This window comes from Taudactylus pleione, unplaced genomic scaffold, assembly GCF_031769625.1.
Source record: "Taudactylus pleione unplaced genomic scaffold, aTauple2 ptg000336l, whole genome shotgun sequence".
In the NCBI taxonomy this organism is placed as follows: Eukaryota; Metazoa; Chordata; class Amphibia; order Anura; family Myobatrachidae; genus Taudactylus; species Taudactylus pleione.
The window spans coordinates 5149228-5165192 of record NW_028284737.1 but is presented as its reverse complement, the minus strand read 5'-3'; the positions used below and the strand labels follow the sequence as shown (position 1 = coordinate 5165192).

Genomic DNA, 15965 nt, shown 5'->3' with positions numbered 1-15965 from the left:
TAAAAGCTATTTCTGCTTTCTTTCAGCAGGGGGGGACAAAAAAAATCCAAATGCCCCCTCCCCATCCTGTTTTTATATATGATGGCCAGCATGGAGAGGTTGTAGGGAGTCTTTCAGTGCTAAGCACTGCATATAGCGGCTAAGGACTCTGTGACTCTATTGGATGACACTGGCCTATATGCAACAGGTCTAAATATTATAATTCTGTAGTAGGCCGCAGCCTACTACAGAATTGCACATTGCAAGAAAAATCTTCCCATAACAGCCTATTAAAGGTGTGGGCCGCACTGTATGAGTCACATGCTCTTATCTTCTCCCCTATGCCTGCCACCCCCTGACTAGATGTCAGCTATTCCCTGACTTTAGGTAGATATCATGGAGTCATATGTTAAGGCAGGACACTTGTGCTACTGTAACGTTGTCTCTATGGCTCCTGATATATGGCTGCATTTTAAGTGATGTTGAGTCTTCTACCTTAAACATTTCTGATTTTCTTCTTACAGTTAATAATCGGCCAGCTTACACAGTGGAACTCCATGAAATAGCATGGCAATTCTTTTTAACTAAAGACTGAATCAATTAATGCTGTCTATGAAGCATCATAGGCATTGTCTTACTCGCTACTAATTATTTAAAATAATTCATTTTAGGAATCGGCTGGAGGGGATATCCAGTCTCCTCTAACCCCTGAAAGCATCAACGGAACGGACGATGAAGGAACAACCCCAGAAGTGACCCAAAACTACGAACCAAGGGCTGAACCTACGCAGAATGCGTTGCCATTTACACATAGGTACCAATCACAAATCCTGATTAACTGATGTGTGTCTGTTACTGCTATGTATCACCATTTGGTGGTCTTAGGTCCAATGAGAACTCTCTTATAACCTTGGCAGAATCTCCTCACCTGCTGAATCATTTGCAAATGATATGCAATATTTTCCTTGCTCCGGCATTTATACTATAGCTATTTACTTAGCCTTGGAAAGAGATAAAGTGAACCGAGATAAAGTCCCAACCAATCAGCTCCTAACTACCATGTTGCAGGCTGTGTTTGAAAAATGACAGTTAGGAGCTGATTGGTTGAGACTTTATCTCCATTCACTTTATCTCCATCCGAAGCTTAATAAATAGACCCCATAGAGAGTTCGTGACAACAGCTATCATTCATATACATCAATTAAATCACCTATGAGTGATGATATCATATGTTATGCAAACAGAGAATAGTGGAGGCTGTTGCTGCAGGCATAGGGATCATTGTGCCCTATTTGAAATGTATGTGGCTTTGTTTGGGAGAAACTGCCCAAAATAGCGCATACAGCAGCTTAGTCTGTGCTTTTATCATGTAAAGTATAGGATAACCCTTCTTGTAGCATTGCTCATTATTCATGCACCATAAGGAATGCACCAAAGTTCTACCAAGTAGACCTCTTTTATGCCTAACTATTCTTTCCTATCCATATTTCAAGGCAGAACTGATGTTAGAGTTGTCTGTTTTTATTATAGGTGTCATGATATTGGCATTTTGTTCCTTGATTAATTGGAGTTTCCACCTCTAGATGACTTTAATTTGTTGTCTGTCACATAACCTCCTACAGCTTTTACTAAATACATTGCTTTTCCTAACTACTGTAGCTTTCCTCTGTGCCCTTCAGCCATATATTTAAACCATCTGGTATCATTGTTTTGTTTTCGGTGCCCTGAAATACAGCCCAGTGCTCCTCTCTGGATATAATTATATTCAAGGCAAAGAGCTCAACAGCGGGTCTGTTTATGAAAGGGAGATAAATACAGAATAATATTATTGTTGCTACTGTTTATATATATATAATAAGGGGTCAATCCAATTAGGTACGAATTGCGAGTAGCGAGTTTGTTTCATGAAATTCGGCGACTTTGCACGAATACGCACACCTGAGAAATCTCCAATCCAATTAAAAATGCCTATTTACGGGACTCGCAGTGGAGGTTTGCGAAATGACTGCCAAATGCGATGTGAGCGAAGTGCAAGAAAAAGTGGGGAGACATCCTGGACTCCCCCAATATTGATAACTTCGAGGGCACTTTGAAAAATTGTACAAAAAAAAATTATAAAAAAAAATATTTTTTCACAAATTACTATAATTAAATTTGGGGTACCTAAACTAATGAAAAAAGTTGATTTTGGGGTAATTTGAGGCCATTTTGTTTTTTAACCCAAAAAGTGACATGTCATTACTGGACTAATTAAGCTAATTGGAAACTTCCCATTGCCTAATTAGTCATTATGGGGGTTGTCCAAGGGGTTCAGCACGGTGTCTCGACATTTTAACCTTAAAAAAAAAAAAGATTTTCCTTTCCAACTCTCACCCTCAGGGAGGTGCAAATGGAAAGATGCGAATTCACTATGACTGGTTCAGTGCGAGTTGCTAACTAGATTGCAAAATTCATTTGCTATATGAATTTGAAGAGAAAATAGCAACTCACAATTTGCACCTAATTGGATTGACCCCTAAGTTTCTTCCAGGCTATCAAGAAACCCTGCCTGCAGAGCGATTTGCTGCTTATATCTGGTGATAGCTATCCCCCTTTTATAACAAAATGCCAGGTTCGACACAGTATTTTGAACACTGGAAAAAGCCAGGGAAGACCTCTTTTCACAATGTATCTCCAACCCAGGTGATTCCAAAGTAGGCCCCAATTACACTGAACCCGGGTCAGCCCTATGGATGTCATAAGAAATTACCATTTTCAGGCTCATAAAGATAAGTTCATTACGTGTGTGTTTTTAAAATAAATGTTGTGTGTATTTTGGAGACTGCAGTACATACTATTTGTGCGTAAAGCTGGAGAGTCGGTATTCTGGGTCATCCCAGAGTCACCGCTGTTTGTCTCTGTAATAGTAGGGATAAGGTGTCAGTAAGGGTGGAGCTTTCCTTATCGCTTGAGTCGGTTGGGTCATCTGCGATGGGCAGCATTGGGCACTTGAGTGCTGCTCTGACTGCTTTCTCCTCTTGAGGCCTGTGCACTGCCACCAATGGAGGATGACAAACTGTCAGCTTGTACACTACCTGCTGTAGTGACCTCTTACCTGTCCACGCAGCAGCCTCCGGCTCCGTCCTGCTGGTCTGTCATGTGGTTTCCCAGCAGACCACATGACAGATTAGAAAAAAAAAAAAAACTTTTTTTTTTTTTTTCTAAACTTTCTTGTGCTCTGCTGGGGAGCACACATGTCCGACCAGCCTCCGGAGCCTGAGGACGGAGCAGAGCGCCGGAGGGACTCGTCGGGGGACCTGCACACGCAGATACAGGTAAGTCGATTCTGCTATTCGCCACCTCACAGTGGCGAATAGTAACTGCATTAAATTCCGAAAATTCATAATTTTCGGAATTTGATGAATACCACAATTTCCACATCCCCATACTAATGTATGGGGAGTGTGGAAATTAACGCAGGGGAACTTAGCAAGGAGATATCTGTGATATCTCCTGTGCTAAGTCTGTTCATGAATACCAAAATAACGTTATTTAAGCAAAATGTCCTTAAAAACGTTATTTTAGTGTTGATGAATAGACCCCTATATCCCTAAAAGCCAGGATTTCAGAGATATTCTTTTAGATGACAGCATCCTTAACCATCCCTGTCACCTGCCGAAGTAGCTCCCCCTCTCCTCTTATGGAGAGCAGCCCCCTCACCTCCTCGTCAGACCAGGTGGAAATGCTGGCATATGGTGGCTCTGAGTCTCCTGCGTATCCTCTCTACTATTCTGCATGTTGTCTCCTTCTCCTGTGTCTGCTCTGCAGGGCTCTGGCAGATGACATCACCTGCCAGCGCCCAGGAAGCTCCAATCAGCGGCTTTTGTGGTGAGCCGTGTGCTAAAACCCGTCTCGGACCGTTGCCCCTTTACCCGGGTTGTTCCCATGTCCTACCCTGCTCGCTACCAGGGTTGGATTGCCAGGTCAGTCGACCCAAGTATTTTTTTCTGGGACCCTTTTACACTGAGGCGTGACCTGGGTTGACCCAGTAATAACTTGAGGTATTTGGGTAGTTTAAAAGGGGTATTTATATTACCAGGATCACAGAGGTACATATACCGGCACAGTCCTCCTCACACTGTTGTCATCTCAGTTTGTCAATAGGAGAAAATAATGAATGAAACAATTCTTCCAGTTCTGCTGTGTATGTGTTAACCAGCGAAGCCAGATCATGCATGCCCAAATCCACCAAGAATGACTGGCAAAGTGGCAGGACTATTCTTACCGCTGGCGGCCAGTACCGCTGGGCAGATATCACTTAGCGGCTTCATCAATATTCGCTTAGTGAATTGCTGTGATGACAAATTGTTTTAGAACTGCAATAGGTTTTGTTATCGGCACATAATAGTATATCGATGTGCAGGGCTGAGCCATATCAATGGTGTCTAATTATATTAAAAAATGGCTAACAAACACAGAAGAAAAATGAACAGCAAACTATAAAGTAAAAGTTATTGGGTGGTATGTCATAAATGACTATCAAGGTGGAATATTCAATTTATTTGTTGTGGTTAAGTAATGTAATCTGTGTAATCTGATGTCTGGTACTTAAGCTGTTAAAGCATTATGCAATCTCTATTGGTGCAGAGTATGTATAATATTAGTGTTCAACCTCAAGGATTTGCATATGGTATTTTAGGTACTGTGTTATTATCCTGTCTTTCATGGGTACCAGTTTAATCAGAAATGTGTAGTTGAAATATTGTGCATGCACACTACTGAATGTGGTTTAAATCCATCCTTCACTTCTTTGACCTAGAGTGTCCTTTTTAATAATTGATCAGGATTTCTATTTTTGTAAAGTGACCTTATTATATTGTGTCCTGTTTTTTTAACTCCTTGGTCTTATTGCCTCATTTAAACAATATATACACATACAGTATATATCTATTATATTCTGTGTATAAACTATTCTAACAGCCTTTTCTAGATGTCATTCAGTGCTTGGGAAATGAAACACTAGATACTTTGCTTCCACAAATTTTTTTTTATCTATATAGAATCACAAGTTTTTGACTTTTAAACTGTACTTGTCACACATTCTATTACAAATTTGATACTATCTTTGTAGCATGATTGTAATATTGGAATATTTTGTAAAAACTATGGTATTTTTTGTACATGTGATATATAGTTATGCAAAACATTGTAAAATTTATTTTTGTGATAAAAAAAAACAACTTCTTACTACTCGTTGTAGCTGTTGTGATAGGTGGACCCATGAAAATGTTTTTGTGGTACAGAAGATTATGAGTCATCCCACCCAAACATATGTAATGCTGCATTTGTGATCTAAATGGTTTATTTTATCTATATCTCAAATTAAAGTGATATAATATTCAAAATGTAAATTATCTCAAAATTGAAGGAAATGGATTGATTTTATATTAACAGGTATTCCTGAATAATAATTGCCTTAAATTAACTTTTTATATGGTAAAGCAATATTTACAAAGCCTTTATTAAAAAAAACAAAAAAAACACAAACAATTACATACTGTATTTGGGTGGGATGCCTTAGTAACGGGATGGGTACGGGATGCTGGTGCTCGGGATCCCGGCGGTCCGAATCCCGACACCAGCATCCCGGCAGGGTTAGGATACCTACACCTGTCGGTCGTTATTGTAACTCTCCCCCTCTCCCTACCCTAACCCTCCTTCCCCAGTGCCTGAACCTAACCGCCTTCCCAGTGCCTAAACCTAACCTCCCCTTCCCCGCACTCTAAACCTAACCCTCCCCCCTTAGTGTCTAACCCTAACCCTCCCCCCTTAGTGTCTAACCCTAACCCTCCCCCTAGTGCCTTACCCTAAACCCGAACGCTAACCCACTACTTAACTTCGGGATTCCGGTGGTCGAGATTCTGACAGGTGTCGGTGTTCCGGCGCCAGCATTCTGACCGCCAGAATCCCCGCGGTTGAGATATTGACATTTTCTAACATGATTATATGCATTTTATATATCAGCGATGTACAGTATGAAAGAATTTCTCAAGATATTTCAGATTCATGGCAACATAAATAGGGAAATTTGTTTTGCTTTGCATTAAATGAACAAATAATGCTTTTACTACTGTACACATCTAATAACTGCATCATCTTGATAGAAAGGTGAAATGACAGCAGATGTGAATGAATTGGCTCTGTTACCATGTTCCACAACCAACACATTCAATTCTGAACACACAAAACTGCACTGATCACGAGATGAAAGTAATCCTGGTTTAGCTTCTTTTAACAACATGTCAAAGATATTACAGATTAATACAATTCAGATCTCACATCAAGTTGCAAAACGTATGGCGGATTCAAGTGATCTCAAAATCTGTGTCCTGTATAAGGTACTTGGGCCCGTATTGAATTTGAAGCGTTAAGTCCGGTTAAGTTACCGCCGATGACGTCATTATCGCCTGTTTTGGTTTTACCCCGTATTCAATTTGAAAGACTTTCCGCCTAGGCGGAAAGTCAATACAATGTAGTAGGCGGTAAAGTATCGTCTATGAATGGCAGGCGGAAAGAAGTGTAGAATTGGGGTTTTGGGGTGCAAAGTTTCGGGAACCCCCGTACAGCCTTCAGACAGTCCCCCAAAGGTAATCTGTGTCAAAAAAATAAAAAAAAATGTAAGGACACCCCAAAAATTGACTTTGAAAAATGGGGCGAAAAAAAAAATGTTGGGGTACAAAGTTAAAAACTAGCGAACTTGAATCTGGGGGGGTCCCCAAGTATCCCCCAGGTGTTTTTTTTGATTGCAGGTGCTTTCCGGCAGGTGGATTTTTCAACTTAACTTTAGCAACTTTTAAATATGCTGGCCCCCATTTTCAAGTACCCCAAATTTGCTGGGATAAGTTATTTTCTTGAAAAAATACTCCTGAATACTATTCTGCACCACTTATACAAAAACGCTATTTAGCAGCTATTGAGCCCGTTTAAAAATACCAAATACCTTCAGCAAGCCAAATCGGGGGGTACCATAGTGAACGCCCATGTCAGAGCATCATTTGGGGGGTTTCAGGCTGATGTCCGCAAAAATGAAAGTACTTTCCGCTTGTTACAGTATCGCCGGGTGCCGTTCACACTACTTTCAAATTGAACATGGGGTGAAGCGTGCACGCACGCGATACTTTAACGCCTACAAAACAGGCGAAGTCGGCGTTAAGTCCGGGCCGCGTTAAGTTAACGTGGCTTGGCTCAAATTGAATACGGGCCATAGAGTAAAGCTGCATACACACGGTACGATCTGTACCACCAACGACTTGAAAGATACCTTTCAGTGAAGTCATCCTGCTACATCTCTGAACAGAAACATAAATGACCAGGGAAGGGGGGAATAGGGGGATATAGTTTGAGCACAGGATATAATATATTGGATATAATTAGTCAAAAGAATAATGAAAATCCACAATTATAAATATCAAACCCTAGTATAGGTGTCAAGCAAAAATATTGTAAAGTGTGGAGGTGCTCCCCATGAGAGTATAGATAAACGTAGTATGGGGGAGAAGAAGAAAACTCTCTTGTTGGGGGCACTCGAATGTAAAGGTTATAATAAGAATAATATATAAAAAATAACTTTTATTAGATATATTTTAAAATACCAAAAACAAGTCTGAGCCTGTTACTTATTGGCATTACTGTTGGAATAACAGCTATAAATTATCACAAGCAGAACACGAACATACATAGAACATAAGACAACATAATACAATACTTATCACAATTATGTGAAGCTAAGTGAAATATTACAAATAGGTCTATAATTCTCTGTCTCATACAATATTGAGACCTATATAAAACATATACTAGTTCAATGACCTCATAATGTCGTCATAGCACAATGGCTAATCAGAATTACGGCAGAAGCATACAAGGAAATCTTCTAGAAAAGAATGTGATAATAACCATACAATATTCAATATAGGTTACGTGAGATATCACAGCACAATAACACTGAACAGTAATCAGAGAAATACAATGATAAGGGGGTCAGATGAAATAATAGCTGACCCTGCAAATATCAAAATGAATATAAGTAAATCACAGGTTGTAATGAGAGGCAGATCACACGTAGGTCGCCTGTGATGCCACCCAGGTACTTGTAGACAGTAAGGTTATAGGAAAAAGTAAAGCTACTCCTTTATGTGGAGTTTACAAAATAGCAGCTGCTGCATGCCATTGTATAACCATTGAATGGCATGTGAGCTTACTATAAAGGTACTCCCAGGGTAGGGAATAAGTACAATGAGTATCTGCTGTTGGACTGCGTTAAAAAGAAGGTCCTGGTGTAAACATTGCAGGAACCTCTAATAGGCGCACCCCAATGAGAGTACTCATAGAGACAATAGTTATCGTAATGAAATAACACAGCATAGGTTTGCGATCTGTGCTGCTGCCAGTCATATACCAAAGGTAGTGGTGAGTGGTGGGAAACCCAGATCGCATATGCAGTGATAGGAAGAAAGAGTATGAGTGTAGCTGCACTATGGCTAGTACAGGACAAGTGGAGCTCTGTTGCCCTAAAGGTATTGCAGGGTCACAAACTTGTCTCTGTTAAATAAAGCCACTCAGTGCGCTAAAGAAAGTGTAGTATGAAAAGTACCTGAGCGCTCACCTCCAGGGAGCCGGTGTGTAGTATAGAAAATCTGCCACTAGAAGAGCCTGTCAGTATGCTGCCATGACGAATCCCGCCTGTACACAGCCGGACATCTCTGAACAGGCAAAGTTGACAATATCGTGCAAGTTGGCCTGCATGTACAAAAGATCATCGATATCGTTCATGTTGGAATGGTCATCGTTGGTCATTCACTGCATAAAAATTAACGATATATCTTTGAACGATATCGTTTATTGTTCACAGATATCGTAAATTTTCTCCTTTATTGAAGCATCTCAATTATAGTACAGTCAATGGAAATACAACATTATACATTTCTGGAATACATAAACCAATATACATTAAAGTTAGTCGATCATTACATTTCATATAAATGTTTCTGACTTTTTTTAAAAATTTTATGTTTTAATATTTTGGAAACAATTGATTTATTCAGTAATTCTCACAATGGATAATGGGGGTCATTCAGACCCACTAGAGAGCGGCAGTACGCTCGCAAGTGGATCGATGGTCCCCACTGCGCATGCGCACGACGGAGGGAGCTCCGTCGTGCGCATGCGCGAGACCCGGCGAGCGAAGGACTTTCCATCGCTCCGGGTCTCGCACCAAAGGGGGCGTGCTGTCGATGTTGATTGACAACACGCCCCCTTTGGTGGGCGTTCGAGGCGTGCCTGCCAGACGGAGGCGTTCATATGGGAACGCCTACAGTCTGAAGCCGGCCCCACTGACATCACTAGTGATGTCAGTGGGAGTGATTTTGGCTCTGATAGAGCCAAAATCACTCCTGGCCTTGTGGTTGCACCCGCAAGTCCGATGGTCGCGATGGTCAAGACCATCGCGACCATCTTGTTGGACGCTCGTATATGCTGTGGGTGGTGACCCACAGCTATACGAGCGTCCAGGAGGACGCTCCATTTTAATGGAGGTGGGTCCTGATTCAGAGCGAGCGCTCTGGTCAGAGCGTCCGGTTCTGACTCAGGGCCAATATCCAAATACTCTGTCTGAACCCTTGTGCAGTCTGATGTTTTTAGAGCTTATTGGATTAATTTATTGGAGACCACCTGTGTACAATTAAGGAGCTAAAACTGATTTATAAATCAATACATGTCAATGGTCACTCAATTGCATTGCCAAACAAAAGATTCATCATGAAGGTCAAAGAATACATTAAATGTAATAAAAGCATCAGTCAGTGGAAGGATATAAAAGGATTTGTAAAGTCTTTTAATTTACCCTGGGCACTGTCTAGTCCATCATGAAAAAAAAAAAATTAGGTCAAAAGCAGAGCATCCACAAAACTGAACATTCATGCAAGAGTGCACTTTTCACTTTTTGTGTGATAAACTGCATAAACTTTGTTACGTGTTTCACGTGACTGCCGCCGCCGGCTTCTTCAGACATTTTATGCATATTTTTTTCTGTTAGTCCAATTGCTGGAATCCGATTCGGCCCTAGGTGCTGTGTACACACTCTGAGATTATTGGACCAAGTAGCCAAAAATTGGCTGATCGGCTAAATTATTGCGTAATGTATGTCACAGTTGGTGCTAGCGAGTTACCTGTATCAGGTGATGAGCTGGAATCACTGGAGGCCGGCTGGACTGGAACCTTGGTTAACATGAATAGCTCTTTATTATAAGAAGTGGGTAGCAGTGAGAACTGCCTTTGGTGATGAGTGACTGGAACTGGAAACTGGAGACGTTGGAATGAGACCAGAAGGAACTTGGAGGGACCGGACTGGGACCGGCAGGTAGGCTGACTGAGCTGGTCGGGGTACCAGTAGATGAGCCTGCAGATGGATGGTAGCACCGAAGCTACTTGGTGCAGCTAATGAGCCGTGAGGTCAGTGGACTTGGAGGAAACGGACTGGGACCGGCAGGAAGACTGGTATCTGGATGGCTACGTGGAGCGGCTGGATAGGCGTGGGTAGACGTTGGTAGCTGAGTGGCTACGTGGAGCGGCTGGATAGCCGTGGGTAGACGTTGGTAGCTGAGTGGCTATGTGGAGCGGCTGGATAGCCGTGGGTAGACGTTGGTAGCTGAGTGGCTACGTGGAGCGGCTGGATAGCCGTGGGTAGACGTTGGTAGCTGGATGGCTTTGGGGAGCGGCTGGATAGCCGTGGGTAGACGCTGGTAGCGTGGAAGCTACTTGGTGCGGCCTGGGAGCCGTGGGTGAGAGATGGTAGCGTGAAAGCTACTTGGTGCGGCCTGGGAACCGTGGGTGAGAGAGGGTAGCGTAGAAGCTACTTGGTGCGGCCTGGGAGCCGTGGGTGAGAGATGGTAGCGTGAAAGCTACTTGGTGCAGCCTGGGAACCGTGGGTGAGAGAGGGTAGCGTAGAAGCTACTTGGTGCAGCCTGGGAGCCGTGTGGAGTAGCTGGTAGCGTGGATAGCTGAACGCAGCAGGCTTACGGATAGCACTGGTCTAGGAACCAGCAGGAGCCTGGGACATACTGGCACACAGAGGTACAGCTATAGCACAAGCAGTACACCACGGAACGCAACACGATGTTCAAGCACTGAGTGCTATTAGAGGAGGATCTATATACCTAGAGTCTGGCAGCGATTGGTGGATACAGACAGGTGGTCTGGCAGTGCCAGTCAGAGTGGAGCAAGGCACAGCATGCAGAGGGAGTATTCATCTCTGCAGCCCTTGAGAAACAGGACCACACCTGTGATTCCAATTAAGACTAGCAATGCTCACAGACAGAGCAGGGTCCAGGTGTTTAATCAGTGTGGGGGGAGAGCAGTCTGCACACACAGAGATGTTACAGCCAGCATGATTCAGCCAGAGCAGATGTCCCAGGAGAATTACAAACACAGATCCATGGAGCAGCTGGCAGAGGTAAGTCACAAAAGGTAAAAACTAGCCAGGATTGTGACAATGTATGTCTAGCTTTAGTGTGGTCAGCAGATAACTGCATGCAATAGCTCATGCCAGCTACCTGCCAACCAGATGTTTGGGCATCCCCAAATACAATAGGATTAATTTTGGTCCCATTCATTCTAATGCATGAAACACATACATTAATTAATGGCCAATTTGCTGATATTTGTTCCAAATTTGACATGGTTATGATACAGTTCATATGATATGCTGTCAGGAACCCGACGGTTGAAATGCCGACTTCCCGATTGTGAAATCCTGGCATGGGACTAATGATAGGTGCAAAATCCCGACGCCTATCATTATCCACCTGGCAAAATCCTGACGCCCGGCATACCAAACGAAGGTAAGCCGGGTGTCGCGAGCGGACAGTCGCGGGGGGAGGGTTAGGTTTAGGGGTTCCCGGGAGACTTAGGGTTAGGCACTCCCCCGGGAGGGTTGGATATTATGATAAGGCACTACTAGGGGGGAAGGTTAGATTTAGGCACCCCTAAATGAGGGTTAGGGGGGCGAGAGGGTTAGGGATAGTTAAAATACTTACCCTGTCGGGAACTTCAGTCTTCTGCCTTCCGGCGTCTGTGTTACATGTCCGGCGGTATGTCATACCAATTTCCTCCATATTCCTATTGATCCTTTTGGCCAGACTTTCCGTCTTTGTTTAAATCATGTGACTTGTGTACCCAGTGATATGTGCACATCTAGTAAGAGAAATATTAGTTTGTTTCCTATATCATTTTTAATTCTGACTATGGTCTAGCAATGAAGGCTGGTTTATATTTCAGCAGTAATTCTCATTATTCAACATATTATTTGTCACCTTGTTAGTAAAAGCATTTGATTGACAGTAAGAAATATATGATGATCAGTATCCAATCACTATTACCTGTTTCACCAAAGGATTCTTAGCTGCACTAAAAATAAGGAATAATGTTTCTAGTTGTAACAAGGTAACTATAGTAATAAACTGAGCGATCTACCTCCTTATATCAGTCAGGTGTGTACCCACCTTAAGATATCGACTGATCTGCAGATATATCTGCAGACTGTGCAGAACATATGTTCTGCATCCAAACTGGCTGATATGTCGCGACTGTCATCACAACTGGGCGGGCATTAACATACGCCCATTAACATACGCCCGCCCATTTGAGCTGTTAATCACCGCCGGCCTGTGCAGCAAGTGTATGGGCGGTCAGCTGATAGCCTGTACACACAGCACGATGCACCGATATATCTGCAGATATATTGGGCATTGGCTGTGCAGCACAGCCGTCGCGATGTGTCTATGAACGACATCGTTCAGACATATTTCTGGTACACACTGGCCGACGCACACAAGATATATCGGCCAGTGTGTACCCAGCATTATGATCTATACCATGGGTGGGGAACCTTTTTTCTGCCGAGGGCTATTTTCATATATATAACATTTTTGTGGGCCCGGTGCAGGCCACACCCCCTCCATGTGACATCACACGGGGCGGGGCCACATTCACCAGTGATTACAGCAATGCCCGGTGCATCCTGAGGATGCTCCGGGGAGCTGCAAGGGCAGCGTCTGAAGCATCCTATGGACACTCCAGGTGGCACTGCTGCATAGATTCTGGCTGCAGGGTGCCATTCTAGGCACCCTGCTAGCCAGATGAGCCTAGCAGAAAAAAGCTCAGAGGGCCAGACCAATAGATTCCGCGGGCCTTATACGGCCCTAGGGCCTGAGGTTCTCCAACCCTGATCTATACGATTAAATCTCAATCACAGTATTGCTGGTTAATGTTTAATGTTATTTTGTGCCATCTAGCAGATTAGTTTTTAATATAGGGCCTGGTGTAGAGTTGAATGCAGGTTGGCCGTATGTACTCCCACATTACTGACAGGGATGAAAATGTGGATTTATGCAATATGTAAAGTTGTACGCGACGTCCGCTATCCGTACACTTCATGTCTTAGGTGTCATCATTAACAATTCTCACTTGCACTATAGCCCTATCCTTGGGGAAAGCGATATCTGAAATCTTCGTGTATGCACAACACTATACAGCCACAGTTGCAGCTACAACCTTTCTTAACTTTGCATTTCTGCGAGTGCCCCAATACTACCCTCACTCCCCTTCAGCCGCAAGTGGCGTTTTGACTGAGTTACATAGGGCTACGCGCTAAGATGCGAGATCCTTTGGTGGTGGACTTGTGTGTATGTCTGCATCAGCAACCATGTGTTTGGCATTTGAAAGCCCTTCTGCCTGCATAAACCTAGATATGTTTCTACTGGATTCAGTATTTCATTAGCCAACCATGGTACTTGATTCAATTCAATGCGAATTGAATAGTGCCATGAAGGAGCTCCCGGAGCTATTCAATTCTGCGCGCTGTTAGGTCGGGGAATGCCCATTTTCCCGTGCCTTGCGCCTTAAACAGGGTGTTTAGTCGCAAGAACAGACAGTCTCCGACTAAACTTCCCGGCGAGATGCTGTTTCCACCGCACTAAGGGCAGAAAACAGCATCGCGCCTGTACTTTTGTCGGATTTCTGCTCGCATCCATGAGGGTGGGAGAATAAATCCTTAGTCGGGCTTAGCAGTGCGCTAAGTAGCTCCGGGGGCTAATTCCCGGTGCTATTCAATTTGCGTTGAATTGAATCAAGCCCATTCTCATTCTGTGAGTGCTCTGATGAAAATCGTATCTACATTGCATGCTTCCCTTTACATATTGTTAGTACACACATCCATAGGTCAAAGCAATATATATCTACATAGCCTATAAAGGTCTGGGAAGAGATGATCTACATTAATCTTCTCCGTATACCATTATTAAAACTGACAAAAGCAATTAAATAATTATCACAGCTTGCCAAGACCTTAGACATGCTCCTATGCTTGTTATGGGTAAACTGAGACATTCATTTGTGTGCATTTGTATTCAGTATATTATATGTGTCCTGCCACTTCTAGGTGTGTGTTGTGTTTAATAGCTGGATAACGGGAACGTTATTTATGTTTTTCATTTGGAAAAATAAAAAAAACGATTTGCCTGACTGTCATAACTTCAGTTCCATTCATAAATGCTTTAACCTTTGGGGATTGTGACAATAGGATTAAAACGATTGTTTCTGACTGAAGTGCTTATTGGCTACAACACTGACACACGGTAATGAGCACAGGGGCTGAGGAGAGGTGAGAGCAAAAAAGCAAGGAACCTTGTATCTGGAACAAACCAAGTTACAATTCAAAAGGTGCAAGTAGTATACGTATGTATATTTTTGCATGCAGGGTAAATGCCTGACAGGTTTATTTTTACAATACAATTATGATCTAATCTAAATCTCTCTGTACATTAACATCTGCCTCACCTTGCTCTTTTTGCTTTACTTCTAACTTAGAATCAGACCCACAGACAGATACACAAGCTAGAGGTACAATATCAGTGCTATAGTGATTAAAGAACCTTTTTATCATTCTTTCTTTTTATTAATTTTATTTTTTTTAAAAAGGGTGTTTTCACGCCGGGCCATTTTTGCTGAATTTGGATTTGCCAAACCGGTGTGACTGGCTTTGGATTTGGATTTGCATTTTTTTTTTTTTTTTAATTTACAAAAAAAGCTAAAGATCACATAATTTGGGCCTTTTTTTTCCCCTAGAGTATTATTAACCTCAATAGCATTAATTTCCAGTCAATTTTGACCACTTCATAGCTGCGTGGAGTCAGACTACTTTTTCACACATGCTCTAGGGCAGTGTTGGCTAACCTTGACACTCCAGCTGTTGTGGAACTATATATCCCAGCATGCCCTGCCACAGTTTTAGCATGCCCTAATAGCAAAACTGTAGCAGTGCATGCTGGGTTGGAGTGTCAAGGTTAGCCAACACTGCTCTAGGGTATTACAGCTTACTGGAGAACAGTACAAAGAAATACAACTTTATTTTTTTTAAATTGGCACACACACGCTGTGGGGTAATGCAGTGTACTCGGGTGCAGTGCGCAGAACAGTACAAATACAACAGTTTTTTTTTTTTGCTGACTATGGAGTCACACTGTGAACGCAGTGGGTGGAGTCAGTGCAGCACCACTGTGATGGAATTAGATTAATTACACTAAGGGTACAGGACACAGCTTGCCACTTAGATGGACATAGTGACAGCACAACTCCTCAGAGATGGACACAGCCCCAGCAGCACAGCCCCTTAGAGATGGACACAGCCCCAGCAGCACAGCCCCTTAGAGATGGACACCGCAGCACAGCCCCTTAGAGATGGACACAGCAACACAGCCCCTTAGAGATGGACACAGCCCCAGCAGCACAGCCCCTTAGAGGTGGACACAGCCCCAGCAGCACAGCCCCTTAGATGTGGACACAGCCCCAGCAGCACAGCCCCTTAGAGATGGACACAGCCCCAGCAGCACAGCCCCTTAGAGATGGACACAGCCCAACTTAGACACAGCAGAGCAGAGCGCAGAATGCAGAAG

The 15965-nt window shown here is 43.0% G+C and overlaps 1 protein-coding gene across 5 annotated transcripts in view; it reads left to right on the top strand.

Annotated features, from left to right (window-relative positions):
• Positions 1 to 15965, top strand: part of HOMER1 (homer scaffold protein 1) — a 129819-nt gene that overhangs the window by 67401 nt on the left and 46453 nt on the right. For all 5 annotated transcript variants that reach the window (XM_088443918.1, XM_088443917.1, XM_088443916.1 and 2 more), the window contains one exon: positions 651 to 793. In XM_088443918.1, the coding sequence (XP_088300044.1) occupies positions 651 to 793 (143 nt within the window). The remainder of the gene's footprint in view (positions 1 to 650; positions 794 to 15965) is intronic.